The 19337-nt window shown below is 41.0% G+C and overlaps 2 protein-coding genes across 5 annotated transcripts in view; one reads left to right on the forward strand and one right to left on the reverse strand.

Moving 5' to 3' along the window:
- The window catches only part of tbxas1 (thromboxane A synthase 1 (platelet)), a 75421-nt gene extending 59107 nt beyond the window's left edge, over positions 1-16314 (reverse strand). Inside the window, exons 1-2 of one of the 2 annotated variants that reach the window (XM_030054311.1) lie at positions 16088-16314; positions 12452-12606 (exon numbers count right to left, since the gene is read on the reverse strand). In XM_030054311.1, the coding sequence (XP_029910171.1) occupies positions 12452-12552 (101 nt within the window). In that variant the 5' untranslated portion in view covers positions 12553-12606; positions 16088-16314. Of the gene's footprint in view, positions 1-12451; positions 12607-15922; positions 16025-16087 lie in introns of those variants that run through there. The other variant, XM_030054313.1, reaches the window with a different exon arrangement.
- Positions 16315-18749: 2435 nt separating this feature from the next.
- The window catches only part of hipk2 (homeodomain interacting protein kinase 2), an 83332-nt gene continuing 82744 nt past the window's right edge, over positions 18750-19337 (forward strand). For all 3 annotated transcript variants that reach the window (XM_030053149.1, XM_030053151.1, XM_030053152.1), the window contains exon 1: positions 18750-19151. In XM_030053149.1, coding sequence (XP_029909009.1) covers positions 19133-19151 — 19 coding nt within the window. In that variant the 5' untranslated portion in view covers positions 18750-19132. The remainder of the gene's footprint in view (positions 19152-19337) is intronic.

Raw genomic sequence — 19337 nt, forward strand, 5'->3', positions numbered from 1 at the left:
ACTTTAGCGACCCAATAAAATGGCAAATACAAATAGGAATGTTGTACATATCAAAGATGCCAAGATGTGACTCTCATTATTTGTTTACCTTTTAATTGACACACAATAAAACCAATAAACCTCTGTTTTCAAGGCCCGTTTTGTTACGTCCGACTAAAATATACAACAAATTGTGTTCATGACTCAGATTTGGAAATCAGAACATGAAAGCAGCAAGACTCTTCTGCCAGATTGTCGTAGGCCAACCGGGGCTTTGTGACTTGTTAAGATCTAGGAGTTAATGAGGTAAATACTGGACTATTGGACTCACAGTGAGGTCATTTGGCTACAAAACATCTGATTATGCTATCCTGATACAGCCAGCGGGTCTCGTGAGATCAAATTAGTTTGACTTGTGAAACCAGTCTGGCCAACCAAAGCGTTTGGTGTTCAACCAAAAAATGGCCAGACCAACCAGTGCCCTTTGAGGAAGTGCAGGCATGGTTTGGCGATGATGACAGGAGCAGCCACAGTGCGCTGTAGTGTGGAACAGAGACAACACCGGATATCAACATAGATTTCCTCACAAAAATGCTTACCGAGATGCTTACTCACCCTTGGTAGCTGTTTAGCTCCAGTGTTGGGCTGCATCATATTTGTTTGAATTTGGACATTTAGCCAATAATTGATGGGTGATTGATCTAATCGCCTGCTATGATTTTCTTTCTTTTCTTTTTTTTTTTGTAAATGCCTCTTGCTGCCACCCCTTTTTCAAACATTATGGGGTGCCCAGATAGTGTTTTGTGTAGTGAACAGTGATAGCGAACTCACAGTTTGGCCATGGCAGGCTATAATTATGCAAATAAATTGTACAATATTTTTTGTTCCTTTAAGGACTGTAAAGAACCAAGACCTGGCCATTTACCTTTCTACTGGCATGGAGCAGCTCAGAGTTTTTTATTATTATTATTATTATTATTAATAATAATAATAATGATAATGATAATGATAATGATAATACTACTACTACTACTACTACTACTACTACTACTACTAATAATAATAATAAAATATTATTATTATTATTATTATTATTATTGTTATTACTATTATCATTATTCCTTTAACATGTATAATGAATGGATTTTTATTTTGGGGTGAACTATTCCCTTTACTTTTTTTCTGAAATGAAAATGATTGCTTATGTATTTTAGTAGATGTTTTGCATTTTAACTATCACTCACTGGAGGTCTGGGCTTATCTGCCATTTTATTTACCTTTACTTCACTGGGGGCAGGTAGAGGTGAACAAGATGGATGGGGATATGAGGGGGTGGGGCAGGAGGGCTGAGGGGGATACGGGGCAGATGAAAAGATTATGAGACATGTATTATGGATAGACAGGCCAAGGGACAGGACTGAGTCAGGAACAAATGTGAAACATGGGTGAAAGCAGAGGAGAGAGAGCCAAAGGTTAGAAAAGGGCAGGGAAGTGAAGAAGGGTCAGATTCACAGGATGATAGAGGACAGAGTGAGGGGGAGGGAGATCGGTAAGAGGAGCGTTAGCAGAGGAGGGAGGGATGAAACAATGAGGAAGTATGACTGCGTGCTGTGTGGAGAAGGGCTGTGTGACGCCCATAGCTCACCCAAAGACGTCACACACACACACACACACACACACACACACACACACACACACACACACACACACACACACACACACACACGCACGCACTCATTCACACACACACACACACACACACACACACACACTTGTGTACGTCATTGCTAGAGGTGTCAGGAGCAACTACTGAGGCATGGAAATACTACCGGCATATCCAGCACATTATAGAGGCACCCTGAGGAGAATGCTTGCCAGGACTCTTACCACATATTTCCACTAACACAAAACAGAGGAAAAAAATACTTAGGTATGAAGGACATAAAAATACTGGAGATGAGGAGTGTTTTTTTTTTTTTTTTTTTTTTTTTTTTTTTTAATGAAATGGCTAATTTCTCAGTCTTTATTTCTCTCTCTGACTTTTATGAAAAGAGTGATTGTCTATGTCTGGGATCAAGAATCAGGGTCTAAATTAAGTATGCCTAAAATATGGACAGGCTAAGTACTGGTAGCACTGTGGAATGGAGTTTGTTGGAAAGAGAACTATCAAACTCATATGAAAAAAAAAAAAACACACCACGTGAGAAAAGGTGTGTTTTCTATATCAACAACAGCATTGACATTCTAGACAAAAAGAGGAAATGTACGAGGAATAGATTATCTGATATCCTTTAAAGGACCTTTCAGGACTTCTCTGAAGCCTCTTTGAAAAGGTTAAAGCCTATTTGTTGGCAGTTTCATTTCAAGTCCTGTTCACAGTGCTTCTCTTTGACTCACAGTACAGCTAAAAAAAAAAAAAAAAAAAAAATAGTGTACATGGTATTTTAAGGGAAACTCCTCTATTTCCACCAGTACTGCTAACAAACATAAACAGGATCTCTCCTGTAGGGCTGCCCCCTAAAGGTCAACGCATCATGTCATCTGTCCTGGACATGGATCCCCTAAGTAAAACTCTCATTTTAATTGTTTAGTAAAATAAATTCCTGTATACTGTCTCTTTATTCCAACAGAGCAGACTGTACTATTCAGGGTTGGCAGCTGGCTACCAATTAAAATCTTTATGCAGTTGTCTGAGTGAATTTGATGGTGTATTTATATGCTCAAAAATATGCTTGTTTGACTCTGTTGTATTTATTGTGACTGATTACTTCGATTATTATTATTATTAACGCGGTTGATCAACACTGAAACTTGTGTGAATGCATTTATGGATTGATTTCCTGAAAGTCTATGAAAAAAAAGGATAATTAAACCAATTGCTGAATGGCCAAATCTGATTAAACTGAGTAAATTCTGAGTCGGGTACAGCTGTGATTTCTCCAAAACTTCTCAGAAAAAAAAAAAACAAAAACATTTCTTAAGAACCTTAATGTCCTAATGACTGTACTTGATTGCTGATAAAGGATGGATTTTTAAAACAATAAACCTGCTCTTGAAAGAACATTATAACAAGCAGCTTATCAAATATGTGTTCCTAACCAGATTAAAAAAAAAAAAAAAAACATCAACATCAAAAAAACACCAAAAAAGAGAGCATAAGAGACAAAATGCAACCTATACAGTGAAGAGTGCCTGCTGCGGTGAAGATAGGAAATCCACCGCAGCAAATATCAACAACAAAACTATAAACAAGAAAACTTTTAATCAAATGGAGTTTTATTGCTGTGATGTGTGTTTTCTATCTCATCCACCCACGTAAGGCCAGTTTGAGGTGCTATATAATTACACTCAGTTTACTGTAATTCTCTGCAGTTTCACTTCATGAATAATCCCGATGACTGGCGGGTGGGCAAGCTGTGAGCAAATCCACAAACAATATTATCAGCCCACACGCAATCACAGGGTTTTATACTATTAGTGGTGAACATAGGCTTTTCGCAGTGATTGACTGTGAGGAGTGATATGTGACAATTTAAAAACACCCACACACACAGTTAGGTGTTATGCACTCCGAACTCGGAGGAGGAGCAAAATCACTCCATTTACTAATGATATCACTTCAACTCAATATCAGCTGACACTTTAAAACCCTGAAAATGGACACGAGGTAACACGGGATGAACGTTCAAAATAGTTCTGTAAAATCATCCTCTCGCTTTCTGGAAATGCTGTTGGTATCAAAGAGCTTTAGAAGACTGCAGCCGTGTCTGTAAATCATACAGAGAGGAGCAGAGATGTTATAATTGCTTTGCAATTCCTGTGATGCCCCACCGGATTATCCATGTCACAGCTTATTGCTTTTTTATTGTTAAGTGCCTCATAAAAACGGCATCGATATGTGACCATTGATTTGTGCATGGCTGGATAAGCTCCCTAGATGGCGAACATATACATGAACATACACGTGCACGTACGAGCAAAAACACATACACACACACACACCCCTCCCCACTCTCTCTCTCTCTCTCTCTCTCTCTCTCTCTCACTCTCTCTCTCTCTCTCTCTCTCCTCATCACACACATGCACATACAAAGCGTAGAGAGGGAGAGGAGTGTGCAGGGGCAGTCACATGGATCGGAGGATGCCAGCATCAGATCTGCCTGAGACCCCCACGCTGCCCTACTGAGACACAAGGCAGAATAAATGGATGTGTCCAGATGGGCAGGTTGGAGAGGGAGAGAGAGAAAGATGGACGAAGGAAGGATTGAAGGAGGGATGGTGGCGGGGAGTGGAGAGAGAGATGAGCCCCCATGCTGCTGGGTGCTGGATGGTGCTGACTGTGGAATACAAAAACAGCTGTAGCATAATTTTTGTCGCAAGGGAGTGAATACGTGTGACCGTGCATATGTGTGCATATGTGTGTCTGTGTGTGTGTGTGTGTGTGTGTCAGTGTACACACTGTGGAGCATTGGCTGTATTAACCTAGCTGTGGTTCCCAGGACCTGGCTGGTGGTCACACAGTCTTAGATTCACACACACACACACACACACACACAATACAACACCGCACAGACCAAAAAAACAAAAACAAAAAAAAAAACAGGCTTATCAGTGAGAGCAGAGCACTCCTCTGATTAATAAGCTATGGTGCTGCAGAGTCACAAGCCAAAAGAACCAGCCCAAACCCATTCTGGCTAGCTCTGGGCTACAATTTCAAAAAATACAAACAGAAAGACAAAGCTCAACACAACATTCATCTTATTTCCCATGCAAGCTAACAGAACAAACATGACTTTAGTCCTGGTATGTTTTTGGGAAACCACGACCAGATCAGCTCAGGCCAGGCCAGCTTGGCCCATCCAGTCAGTAAGAAGCCAAGCTGTGTTTGATCCAAAAGCAGCTCACCCAGAAAAGCCTCCGTTGCTCCCAATCCTTTATCATCTCAACCTACTGGGAGGATGACTGAGAATCTCAGCTATTATTCAATTGCCAGCCAAGCATGAATATTAATTGTTTTGTCTGAGCAAGGGCCAATCTCCTCGCCATAAAAGACTAGATGTTCTTCATTACAGAGAGCTGTCTTCATTACAGAAACATGTTCTATGTGCACGTGCATGGGTGTGTGTGTGTATATATATGTGTGTGCGGATACATGTACACACTCATGCACGTGCAATCAGTGGGGGGTTATCTCTGACGTATGGCTCATAGCTCCACATGTCTAGCATTCCTCTGTGTCACATCATCGGTCGTCTAGCACAATCAATCAAGGGAACCCATTGTGCCTCAAAAAAGCCAATGAGCTGCATCAATAACTGAGCCTGCACCCAGCAACCATGAATATTCACCTAATGAAACCATCTCCTCCCGCAGCACAGGCCTGGAAATTAGGAATTAAAAAAAAAGAAAAGAGAAACACAAAGACATGTATACCGACAGGATGACCACACTTTGACGCCGTCTCTAAAACATGCACAATTACAAAAGAGGAAGGACGGCGCACAAAGAGGAGAAAGAAACACAGAGAAGAGAAATTGACATGTAGTGAAAGAGAAAGACAGAGAACACAATCACGCGCTGATCAATGAACAGCTTTTTGTCCCGACGCATATGAACTGATGTTGATAACAAACATCCCCCAAAGAGGAGAAAATAATGGTCATATTCACTCGTTCAAAGCATCACACATGGACGCATCACAGTAATGTCCTCCCTCAAGCAGCCCCCGTTTCCATTAAGACAACACATCACTCCCTGGTTCCTATTAACCCAGGGACCCAGGCCATCCGGAGCTTGCACTAACTGGAACACTTTCACCAAAAAACAGCGTGTTCATCACTTGGCCTCCCACTACTGCCATTAACCCGGCGCTAAGACCATTATTTAAACACTGAAAGCAGAGCCAGTGATTTGGAGCAACGCGGTGCCAGCTCTCCCATCTATTCTATAGCCCCAGCTGCAGTGTGTCGTCTGGGCTCTGTCGAGGGGCTAGTAAGTGACGCTCCATTGAGTCTCCACAAACAACACAGGGCATAAATGAACCTACTGAGGCAGGAGAAACGAGGGATTGTTTATCCTCCGAAAGAAAGAAGGAAGAATGATGAAGCAGGACAGGTAGCAGAGTGGAGTGGGAGGGACAGAAAGACAGACAGTAGGTAAAAAAAAAAAAAAAAAAGCATGAGAAAATTTGAGAGGGAGACGGAGAGACGGGAGGCACTTGTTAATGATTTGATTTGCTGTGCGCATGAATAAGTCATATGTGCGGCTGAGGCAGGAGCGTGACCAGCCGAGGGTACATGTTGGCCAGTTCCGCTGTGAAAAGAAAAAGACACGTCATGCCCATTTACCTGCCTAACTAGTCACCTACTGCAACACAAAAGATGCATGTGACCCTTAATCCATAGCCTTTCCACTCACTGTGAGTCACATGGATCCCCCCTGCCTCTGCCAGCGCTGCTTCTCCTGCCCACAAGCACACACACACACACACACACTCTCTCTCAATCACACACACACACAAACACACAAAACAGATAAATACACACACACACAGAGCTGTACATCCCCTTCCCATCGTGCAGAACAACAACAGTGATATTTACAGCCCGGGCCCCCCTGGGAGGCTGGGTTTCTTGTCACGAAGCTGGCCCTCTCAACACACAGGTGACCAAATGATCTCTGCAGGCAAGTTTCACGAGAAGACAGCTATTCTGGATTGCAACAGGAAGCAAGACGCTGGTGTGAATCCTGCATCCGAGGCACCTCATTCCTTGTGAGACAATAACAACGGCCTGGCCTTTGACGTCAGCGGGGTCGTAAAGGCTGAGGCTGAGAGTCAGAGATTAACAGGAGCTCTCTGACGGGGACAGACCTTCTTCCTGTTGCTAGAAATCTCTGAGAGTCTGATCTTTGATGGGTAACATGTCTTGAAAAAAGTGGAGCAGTTAGGGAGGTACAGAGGGACCGAAATAGAGAGCTATTCTTAACAGACTGTTCGCTTCATCAGGCTCCATTGTTCTTTGTAGGTTCGCCTTACCGGCACCTATTGTTCATTCAGCTGTATCAGGCACTATTGTTAATAAAAATTAATAATCAATCCATAACAGCAGGGCCCAGAACTAATCTACGCCTCACTGATAACAATGAAAAGCTAACAAGTCACCCTGTACTTGCATAGTCCCAGTGGTATACTGTATTTGAGGATGTATAAAGGAAGGGGAAGTGTGTACACTGTGAGTCCATCAATCTACTATAATGGCTCCCGGGGTGAGAGGTGAACATGTGTTACATGTAAAAAGACATACAGTAATAATAATAATGTCATCTTTAAAAAAAAAAAAAAAAAAAAGTATTCATTTTTGAGCAGTTTTGCAAACTGAAATTCGACAGTCCATATTTGAAAGACAAAGTGACCCGCAAAAAAAAAAAAGTTTAGTTATTAGATTTGTTATACTTATTATAGACAAATGTTTTAAGATGACCCTCCTTACCCCAATATTACTAACACATAATATGCTTAAGTTTGCATGGATTTTTTTTTTTTTTTTGAATGCTGGGTATGTCATTGTAGAAGAAAACTTTTCACATGCCTATACTTGAACCCTGACTGCACTACAATATGCTCTTTTAGTCTGAAGTTTATAGGAACAGGATGTGCTCTTCAAATTGGCCAGTGCAGTTCTCCAGTTACTGACCATGTTTAGTCATGTTAATTGCCCGTCATCAAGGAAATAGCAAGGAAATGACAGATTGTGCAGGAGAGGCGCGCAGTGATATGATTAGACGGTGTGATGGATGAGCCGTCCGATGAGCCTCATTTAAACAATAAGCGCTCGGCAGGCCGGCCAATGACAACGGAAGTCAAACTGCAGGACAGCGGACAGCAAAGAGAGAGGAAGGTGAAAAGGGCTGCCAAGTCAGCAGACCTGTCTACTGTCCACTATCACAGTGTGTGTCTGTGAGTGCAGGAGTGTATGTGCACTCGCATCTGTGTTTGTGTGTATGTGTGCACATTCATGTATCTGTGTGTGTGTGTGTATGTGTGGGTTTGCTTCCAGTCCCATGGCTGCAGGGTGGAAGCAGTGGGCTGCTTTATGATGTACAGTCTTTTGACACCTCAGCAGGAGCTGCTGACTCCCTTGTCAGGGCATCAGCCTCAGTGGGAAGTGAAATCTTGTTTATTACCGGGGCTGTAAAGGCTAGCAGCTCCTCCTATTTAGCACACTCATTCAGCAAACAAACAGATGCACAAATTATCACACTTGCGCGCACACACACAGCCCTGACCCCAACGACCAAACAATTCTTGGTGCGCTGGTGGACCGCATACGATAGAGTGCAACTACACACGTCAGCAATCACTCGATTCAGATTTGCGAGGAAATATCTTAGCGCAGGCCAACTGCTGATTTCAATAAGTAACACAGCCATGATTTATAGATTTAATCCCCCACAGGCGGGCTCGGCTCTAATGAAACACATTGGTTTGAATGTGATCTGAAGAGTCCAGATAACTGCGCCATGTGGAAAAGAACATATGGATCATTGAGCTCCACGCCAGCATTCCTGAACAATCTGGACAGAGCATTGACCGTTTTATCACCACCAGGGACTGAGAACACTGAGGAGGCATCCAACCACTTGTTTCCTTGTGGGAAAAGCAGCAGATATCCTATCTGTCTTCCCCTGAAAGAACAAGAAAAGACCTCTTGCACCCTGTTTCTTTGAACACTGTATAGCTCTAGAGTGTATAGCTCATTTGTTCAATTGTCATTGTAAGATCTCATTTAAAAGAACTGGCGTTTAAAGAGCTTCTGGTAGTTTGTTCTGACAAAAGACACAATACATCTTTATGACTGCATGGGTTATGGCCGTTGTATCTCTCACAGCTTCTCTAGGCTAATAACCAATCTGACAACTACATGATAAACTTTGCAGAAAGAGAACCTTTATCAGCGTCATCTTCATCTTACTGATGTGTGAGTCACCCTATCCATGACCAAGATGAGACATTTGGATTTGCAAAACAGTTTGAGCTCACTTGTTGTGAGATCATCTTGGAATATGTCATCAGTTCCACTCGCACTGGGCAGTGAATTAACTGCGCTTTAGTTACATAGCATAGTCCAGAGCTCATTTAGCTACGCTACGTTTAGCATTCTTTCTGGAGGAAAACAAACCTCTTAAGTTACAAAGCAAGGGGAGAGGGGAGGAGAGGATGAAAGGAGTGTGCGGGTAGGAAAAGAGAGGACGGAAAAGGAAGGAGATAGGAAGAAGGAGGAGAGAGGAGGAGAACAGAGCAAAGGGGGAATACAGTATGTCACTGTGCCTGGGGCCATTGTATTTCAGGCAGCATTCACTGCACTATCAGCTCAGCTTATTTAAAGAAGTTACAGAGGACATGAGTGGCATACTGGTCAAATCATATCCTGCTCTGAGCTGTAAAAGCTTCCCTCCCATCTCTATTCTCAGAGCAACAAATGCCTCTCCCAGAAAAGCTTATACAGGATATGGAGTTGTAAGGTTATCTGAGGCAAAGAAGTACTTTTCATAGTTAGCTAGCAAGTTTCTAGCAAGTATCAAGGAATCTCGCCTTTACCCCAGCTTCCGTTCCCCCAATTACATCTGTCTCTGAGGAACTGGAGTTACAGTAAGACAAGATTTACAACTTACTGCAATGCTTTCAGCAGAATTTTGTTAGTCACAGAATGTTATTCAGTGTATCACATGTACATGTGGTTAACAAGAGTTATAAACCACAAAAAAACATTCTGGTTTTGCTGAGCTGCACAATCCTTTTTTCTGCAGACTCCAGTAGGTGTCACCCTAACCTGTACTCTCCAACACAGAAATCACAGCTACAACTACCGACTGAACCTGGGACTGTCGAGGGCTGCCATAGGTGGGGTCAATCAGTCAATCAGTCAGTCAGGCAGTCATTGCTCTGCTTTCACCAAGGCAAGAGTTCACCAGAGGTTCAAGCTGCCCAGCAGAGGAGTGTGAAACCCAGTCTGCCAGGCACACTCTGGACCGCTGAACCCAAGGCCCCCAGGGGGAGGAAATGTTTTCTCCTTGCTGTTGAAAACACCCCAACCTCTGTGTATGTGTGCATGTGTGTGTGTATGTGTGTAAGTGTATGTCTTTGTGTGCTAAACTGCCTTGGCTGAGCACTGAAGCCATTCTGAGATAAAGATCATTAACGCTCTTTGACGGCTTTGGCGTGGAGACCGTGAGAGCATTCGTCTCAAGTAAATGGAAGAGGAGAGACATTCTTTCTTGCTCCTGAAAACAGGGCTGCTTTCTGATTTCCCAGGGCATGCACAGCTTGTGCTGTTCAGTATGTTGGACAGGAGGGGAATGGTACTGCACTGGCCTATAGCACTTGAGAGACTTCTGACAGGCAGTGTTTCAAGGACGCAACCTTTAACTTGTTTTGCCCAAGAGTGATGTTGAAAATGTGGGTCTCATTCTCTATTTGTCTACCGTATATTTGTCTCTGGTTGTTGACTTTACTAAATCTTGTCATTTTTAACCTCGATGCCACGGCTGCTCTCAGTCACCCCGGTCTCAAACTGTATAAATCTTCCATCTTCCATACCATAGAAATCTTTATTTATGTTACTGGAATGTTACATAACTTTGACTCCACGGTAGCTGCAGCTTCACAAACAGACAGAACGTTACTTATCCAGACTCTGGACACTGCTTTTTCTGTGTGTGTGTGGATGTGTGTGTGTGTGTGTGGATGTGTCAAAGTGTACACATGCATAATGACAGCACAAAAATGGAATAAAAAGAGCACTTTTAGTTGTAGGTGTTCTTTGCAGCTTAGGCTGGATCCAATAAGCTCCAGCTTGCTGCTGCCTCGACTTAGAATGTGCATAGATTCATGCGAGCCAAAGAAAAAGCTAAATCTGAAGAGGTAATCTTCATCCCACAAGAGATGAGCCACACTGGTGTGTTTTTAAGGTACACTATACAATAGGTGTGGACTTGGACTCCAGTCATAAATTGGATGACTTTAGACCTGACTTGACAAAATAACAGAAAACTTGCAACTCAGTTTTAACTTAAATACCAATGACTGGTGACTTCACAAGAATTTGAACCTTTTAATGCAGAAAGACTTAATAATGTACCTTCCCAGAGACAAAGGTAAGAAATTATGCATTTAACCCATTCTTGCAGCCCCCTCAGTGGTCTAAGGAAGGATAAGGAAGTTACCTTTGACCTCTCACAGCAAGATGACTTTCACAGACACTGGCAACTCATCTCTTGACAGACAGTTGAATGACAGTTGAGACAACAGTTGTCTCTCTCATAGCTACCCATGTACTTTAATGGAATTATAAGGTTTATTTGGAAAGTAATAAATACACATTTCTAAAAGCCTCCACAACTTGTGTAAACTCAATATACTAATTATTTCTCCATTAAAATGAAGTTTGGCAAACACTTGTTTAGGACTTGAACCTCAAAATTTAGGACTTTAGGACTGGACCTGGACTTGTTAGTCTTGACTTATGACTTGACTTTGGACTTCCCTGTCTTGACTTGAGACTTAACTTGGGACTTGAGTGTCAGGACTTCAGACTTGTCTTGTCTTGACTTGACTAGACTTGCGAAACAATGACTTGACACCACCTCTGCACTATACACAGCAGGAGGTCTGCATGCAAATAACATTTACATACATTTTACATCATTCCAAAACTCCATCAACTCCAGAGTTTCTCAACCTTCAACCAAAGTATTACATGATCAGATATCACTTATTAAACAGTGTGGAAATTTTAATCAAGTCCTCCTTGGCTCAGGACCAATCTCTCTACAAAGTTTCACGTAAACTTTTTGAGAAATCTTGGTAAAAGACAAACAGACGGATTTAGCAGAGGTAACTAGACATGCTCAGAAAAAGAAAGACAAATGAAAGCGGTGGGAGTATATCTTTGTTCTCTCCCGCTTTCAATCTCACAAAGATTCTTATAAAGCTGGGTTCCATGCTTATTCTGACAAATGTATATCTGAAATTAATTCACTAGTCTATGGAGGCCTTCTTTCACTTTTACTCAGATGCAGTGGGTAGCCCTGGGGAACCCCTGAAGCTCAGGACTAAAACCTCTGAACCTTCTTAAAAATTCATGACTAAAACCCCCTACATTTCACTTGAAAGCTTTCTTTTGTCTGACATTTGAAACTCCTGTGACCAGCATGCCAGCTTGAATTCATGACTTATATTCAAAGCAAAATCATGAAGAATTAAATCAGGGGTTAAACCAACGGCCAACATTGTCAAAACCCATTTTGGGTATGGAAAAACAACAAATAATGTTACTACTGACAAGCTTAGCCATTTTTTTTTTTATTCAAAGGACATATAAGCAGTGAACTTCAACACAAATTAAACTATGTCTTTTGTTTTGGAATGCTGCCAATAAATATACTAAGGTCAAGGCAGAAAGCAGTGACTCACCAGTAGAGAAGAGCCAGAAAGATGAGGAAGAGGCTGAGTGACATGGACAATCCACTGGCCTTGATGGGCAACATCTGCAGAAGGTCAATTACAGCCTCCATGATGGATAAAAAACCTCTTGGTCTTCCACTACCAGCACTAGACCAATGGGGATCCTATAAAAAGAGAAGAGGACTGAGAAGATTATGTCTGTGTAAGGGTTGTTGCATATTCTCTAATGAATCTCTAATGAAGGGCAGAGAAAATGTGCTTAAACACAAAAGGGCTGTAAACCTGTCTCAAAATCCTGAATCATAGCTTTGAATCACGATGCAGCTACTATATCTTAAACGTTTTAGTCACAGTGTTCAACATGGCATATGAGCAATCCACCACAAGTTAAGAAAGCACATGTTAGTAATAGAGTACATCTCTTTGCACACTGTGCTTTCTGGCTCATTTGTCTCGCGCAGGTTGGTTGGTTAGTTGGTTTCCAAGGCAACCTGTCAATTATTTGTTTCAGCACTGGCAGCGGCTTTGTCTAAAGCCTTCTAGAGCGCTCACCCTTCCCCTGCATTGTGACCCAGGAGGCCCTGTCTGTCCCGTCCTCAGTAACACTGTGTCAATGATCAACTCTCAGTCAGAACATCAAGACCATCACACTCTGAGCAGCAGCAAAAATAAGTAGCACCCACTCAGTGTGAGGAGCACAGAGAGACACGAGACAGGACGTTGCAAAAAAAGAACAAAATCTCAAACTAAAACCCACAGCAGCCTAATGTTCCTCAAACATCCTTAACAAAACGAACATTTGGAGAAACATTTTGTGGGGCTAAAAGAAGCTATTCAGTGTGCTCTTAATGTTGCAGGGCATGACAAACACTTGGTTGTGAAGAACAGACGTGCATTCATTCATGCATATCAAGCATATATCAGATAATAATGTACAGCTTTTTCGGTTGTAATTTGTGTGCTCTGTTCTTTGTCTAAGTATTTCCTTGGCTAGATGAGAAAGGCAGATTCAAGAACTGGTAAGCCACCAGTTCTCACAGGCAGGAAAAAACAACACCCTTATACATACCAACAAAAACCACAATGCTTTTGCACAAGTAGATGAAAAAAAGATCTTTTGCGTAGGATGGTGATTCATATAACAAATTACATAGGCATGCTATAATTGTATATCCTCTTTTTAAAAACTGAGTGTTTGTAAGATGAAGACATGGTCTAATGAACACTGTGGCATAGAAGTGGGTGCCCGTCACTCGGTTAATTAAAGAAGCTATATTGTCATCTACACAGAAGGAAATTCAACTCAATCAGCACCTGTACTCCAAAGCTTATTTCTGAACCATGCATCACTCACACCTATATAACTCTTGACATGTTACTAGACACATCCATGTGGCCCTTCTGTTTAAAGGGTAGTGATAACAAGCATGGCTGAAAAGAGTCAGTATTCAAAACTACCACCTTCCTAGCAGTTTTACTGCCAATGATGTCTTTTCTACAAAGTTACAAAGTTGCTAAAATATGTCTTTAGAAAACTAATAGCATGGTAAGATTTCCAACATAAAAAGTCATAAAGTATCTAGAGTAGACAGCACATAGCCAATGAATAAATGAGGGATGTTATGTTTGAAAACAGAGGATTGCGACAATCAAATAAAGTCTAGTTGAGCCAGTTTTCTGAATGGGGATTCATTAGGCTGTGGTTCATGATTAAAACATATTTACACAGTAAATCATGTTAAACTGGTTGGGTAGGAAGCTGTGTGACAGCAAAATGTTGTTTTTGTTCCCGCGGGAAATTTCTACTTAAACATCCATAGTTTGATCCATATCAGTGAAACAAGACAATAAGACACTGATCTTCATATTTGTAAGAGTAACTGTCCCTGAGGGCCTGAAAGTGGAATGCAGCAGAGTACAGTTTGGGGTTTGAATGAGCACACAGTACTGTTTCAGTACTATACAAGAGGTTAAAGGTCAGTAACAACATTTTCCACTGACACAAGAGAGACGGAGGGAAAAGAGGAACAACAATAATCCCTAAATCTGGCGCCCATGGCTCCTTGACTTCCCTTAAAGTTCATTTGTGTGATGATGCAGGCCAACTGAACACAATCAGAGATACTCGTGCTGTGTTTTTATACTGACTAATCAGGTCACCTAATGTAAGACTATTAACACATATTATTCACTGACTTACTTTATGATTAATAAAGTCAGTCAATCAATCAGCAAATCTACACAGATAATGTTAAATAGAAACAGGCAAGGAGAGATAATGAAAGATTGTCTATATTACTGTGTAATTACAGTGCCTAGACTTGTACCTCTTACATTATATGTAACTGTAATCATGATACATTGTCTTGCTACAGTTAATGCATTTTCTCCACAAACATTTAGATTCATGATTGCTTTCAAAATGCTTGTAAACTAACTGAAGGTCCTACTCTGTTTTCTTAAGTCTTGTTGATGAGCTGTGGCAACTCCATAGCTTGCTCAAATTATGGTTTCATGTAGACGTTTTGTTTTGTTTAGTATGATGGTTTGGTTTATTGATAGTTAATTATCCAAAAGAAAGGGAAACGTGCCATAGTGATAAAGTGTTCAATCTGCATTTAGAACAACATCACTCGAGGCTTAAGCTCACACTGCTGATCCTGTACTGTCAAACTGAATCGATGTTTTTCAGTAAACAAACATAAAGATCCATCTGTTTTTTTTTTTCAATCTGTTGTGTAACTGTGTATGTGTTACAATATCTTTATAACAACAAAAGCAGAGTTCACCATAATTAGAGAAAAAAAAAAAGAGGAACGGCAACCAAAAGCGGTTTCTTTATAATTACAAACCAGAAAACCACAATTATACACTGTCTGACACCTTACGTTCTCACATGCTGTATATCACTCAATTCCCTATTACATAAGCTGTTTAGGATGATCTTTTCAAATAGAAGCTAAACACAAATGCATGACATTCAGCTACACTCTTTTGCCCTGTGGCATTTGTGTGTAGACCTGCAGCGTATGTGTACAATTCTTTTCAGCAACAACCTTGAATACACAATCTGACATCCCATTCAAAAAAGAATCTATACACATAATCTATACAATTCATCTTAGATGGATAGCTAAATTCACACATCAAAACTTTCAATATCATCCAGCTACTGTGGAATAAAAAATTACATATTATAAGGTGACTGTAAACTCGCTATGGAGCAGCACACACATACACTTAGAGGCTTTGTAAGAATATTAGAGGTATGTTAGGCTGCTATGATTTATTGACAGATTGCTAGGCTACGTTACAGAAAACTGCTCTCATCTACTGTGCATGTCCCAGGTAAGATACCCGGTAGTGAAATGAACATCTGTGTTTCACAGACGGTAACAGTTTATAGTCTTATATGGCCCTTGCTGGTGTGTGTTGGCACGGAAGCTGCTAGCCAACATGTGACACAGTTTGATAACAAACCTCTGCTGGTGGTGTGAGGTTGTTGGGACATGACCCGGCACGAATCCTCAAGAAACATTTGATACATTTTCCGAATGTCAGGCAATGGAATTAGCAGGTTGCAACAATGTATACGACGTTAATGACACAACAATGTTACACTGTCACTCGTTAATTGTATCTTACCTTATTACTCGATACAAACACCAGTGTCAAGCTAGCCAGAGTTAAACAGGAGCACTTCCGGTAGTATTTTGTTTTTGTTTCCACCTCAATAAAAAAAATACGGACCGTTTCTCTGAGGATGTAACCTTTAAAAAGCACTATCTTGGAAATAATAGTATATTAAATGAGTTATGTGCATTTAGCTGTTGTTTTCTTTGGAGTCTTCATGCTCTGTGGAGATCCTACTGTAACCTTTACTTTCTTTACTTCCGCTAGTTTTCTCGCTGTCTCGCGTTGATTACGCATTGTAGTTCTTTCGCTAATGGACGGACTACATTTGTGCGTCACTCGTCGTCGCCGGGATTTGTAGTTTTGCATTGTGAGTCATCGATATCAGTGAAATCTGGCACTGTTTATTCTGTAATAATGTGTACATGTAGATTTGAATCTGCGTGGATGATCTTAATGCAACTGGAGGGGTGGAGGGGAGGAGGGGGGTCCATAGTTAATTCATTTTAAATAATAATAATAATAATAAGTTATGTTTTGTGTTGTTAGTTTCACTGTATGCATGAATAATTTAAAGCACAATTACAGGAGAGCATTATTCGGCTCCAGGAGCAGAATATTACAACATAGCTTGATGGCAGCCTTGATGCTGCTTTGAAACTGACGAAAAAGACCCATTGAGATCCTAGAATACACTTTAAATCAAAGGTATATACTCATGAGGGCACTATACAAATCCAGGACACAGAATACAAATTACAGGACAAGAAAAATATATCTGGGCCTATGTGATGTTTTGTGATAAACTCTCTATTTTGCTCCCATATCCCTGGGCAGCACAGACACTAAACGTCCCTGTAGGAATGTTATAGTGATTTTTTTATGAGGGAAATAAAAAAATGTCTCTCTGCTGGTGTAAGTGCATCAAGGGATATTGATGTTTTAGTGTTGAACAAAAAGGTCCTCAGAGCCTGTAGGCCTCTAAGACCTAGTTTTGTCCGTGCCGTGCGGTTACATCACCTCTTGCATGCAGTGGTCCGGGCCTATATGTTATGTTTACAGACTGTAGGCCTTGTGACATACTTGCACTAGATGAATCATTGCATAACTCCTTGCAAAGCCCTACTTAATAGGCATAATTTAGTGTTATGTTTGCTGAAAATATCTGTGCATCATCTGGGCTTAGGTGAATGTTTGTATGTTTTTTTCTAGCAAAACAAAACGTAAAATCAGCACATATAGCGCACCATCAATATTCCCTTGGAACGTTTAGTATGACTGTAGCCATCAGTAATGAAATAATAATACACGTTAATAATACGAGTTTTTGATTATTTATGATGATTTCTCATCGATGCAAAGGCCGCAGTATACCTATAGTAACGTATAGCTTTGCTGTATTTGAGTAGTATACAAATAAATATTTGTTTTTATAAGATTACTATAGTTCTTTTTGATATGGCTGTGTGTAACCACTCTCTGTTAATGCAAGTGCATGAGAACACTGAATCCGAACGCACCCATTTTTTACTATTTTATTCTATTTATTTATTATTTCACGAAATGCTTGATGTAGTGATCGGGGCACATATATTGCTGCGGGAGCATTTTAAGGTCGCTGGTAAATGACAGATTACTCACATTTGTGTGAGCCTATGTAATCCGATTCCGCTCCAGTTCATTCTGTGAAAATCTCATGTCGTCATACTGTAGTGGAGGAGCGCTTCACGCAGGCGTGAGCAAACACACGCAGAGTCATCCAACCCATATGCAATTTGCACAGCTTTACATTTGATCGTTGTGTTCACTACAAACATGCCATCTAACCTCACAAGCCCATCTGATTCCCTCTATCACGACATTAATTAGCCCAGTAACTTTGATTAGACCATTTGGTTGTTGATGACAAGCCTGTAAGAAATCTGTTACTGCCCTCAGGAAGATGAACTATGCTGATCCTATTATAAAATTCTAGAAAATAAAAGACACATTTTTCTCCTCTCTGTTCCTATTGGTGTGTGTACTCAAATAATAATAAATGGAAATACTGCTATATCATTACTGCATTTTGTGCTTGTCAGTATTTCCAATTAGAAAAAGAGGAACAACAATTAGTCACATCACACAGTAAAACCATAAATCCAATAATGAATAGGCCAATTATAGAGATAGGCTACTGTAGGGGAAAACATGTGTCACCACGAGCTTAATAAACTATTGCGTGACACAGAGGTGCAGTTAATCCTCACAGGAATATTACAGGCATATCATTTAGATGGGTGATGCAGGTTTTACAACACGAATAAACTGCATACCGTTTATAAACTAAACTATGACTCTTTAAATCTAAGTTGTCTTCGGTCAGCCCACTCAGGTATCAGTGGGCTAGACTGAATTGAATTGGCGATGAGCCAGACTGAAAACCTACAGGCAGGTTTCCTCTTCTTCTATTATTCCTGCTCTCATTAGGTCCTATTATATTAACATCAATAACTGAAACTGTGCTTTTGTACCACTATTACCGCTACTATTTATGCTTACACTAATAATGGTCAGCATTACCATCATTGTCATCATCATGTTAATTATCATAATGAGTACAGTGTTCTTCTTCCTCCTAGGCGGTCCACAGTGATGCATTTATTCTTTCCCTTGGCCGCGATCGACTCCATCGTCGCTCGTCTTCCACACTGTACACCAAACTCGCTGCGCTCTGACCACTGCAACTTTTGCAGAGACTCCTCACTCCACAGACATGTCGCACAATAGCTGAAGTAAACCTGTAATTTTGGCTCATCATTTGAGCCTGAAACAATTCACCACTGGCGGGATTTTAATTGCAGAGCTTCTCATCTGTCGTTTTCCTCGGATCGGACCCTAAGTTTGAAAACGCCTGGATATGAATTATGATCATTTTCCCCACTAATGAACTGGGCCAGTAATGCAGGAGACCGCGGCGACTCTCTCATCAGTGGTTCAAGATGGCAGATTTTTATTGAGTTTTGAACAGAAATCTCGCTTTATTTTTTGCCATGAATAACAGAAATCCTTGCACCGATGGCCCCTGTATACGAAGGTAAGACGTTTTGAAAATCGGCCGGTTTAATGTGCGGGGATCAGTCATTTACTGTATCAGTTGTGATACAAATGAATTGCGGCTGATACAGGGGGGAAGAGAGGGAGATGCGTTGCAACCTCCTCTCTTTGTGTCAAAATTATTCATCAGTCATGTGCATTACAGTTTATTAACCTCTGACAAGTG

The sequence above is a fragment of the Myripristis murdjan genome, chromosome 6 (assembly GCF_902150065.1).
Source record: "Myripristis murdjan chromosome 6, fMyrMur1.1, whole genome shotgun sequence".
Classification (NCBI taxonomy): Eukaryota; Metazoa; Chordata; class Actinopteri; order Holocentriformes; family Holocentridae; genus Myripristis; species Myripristis murdjan.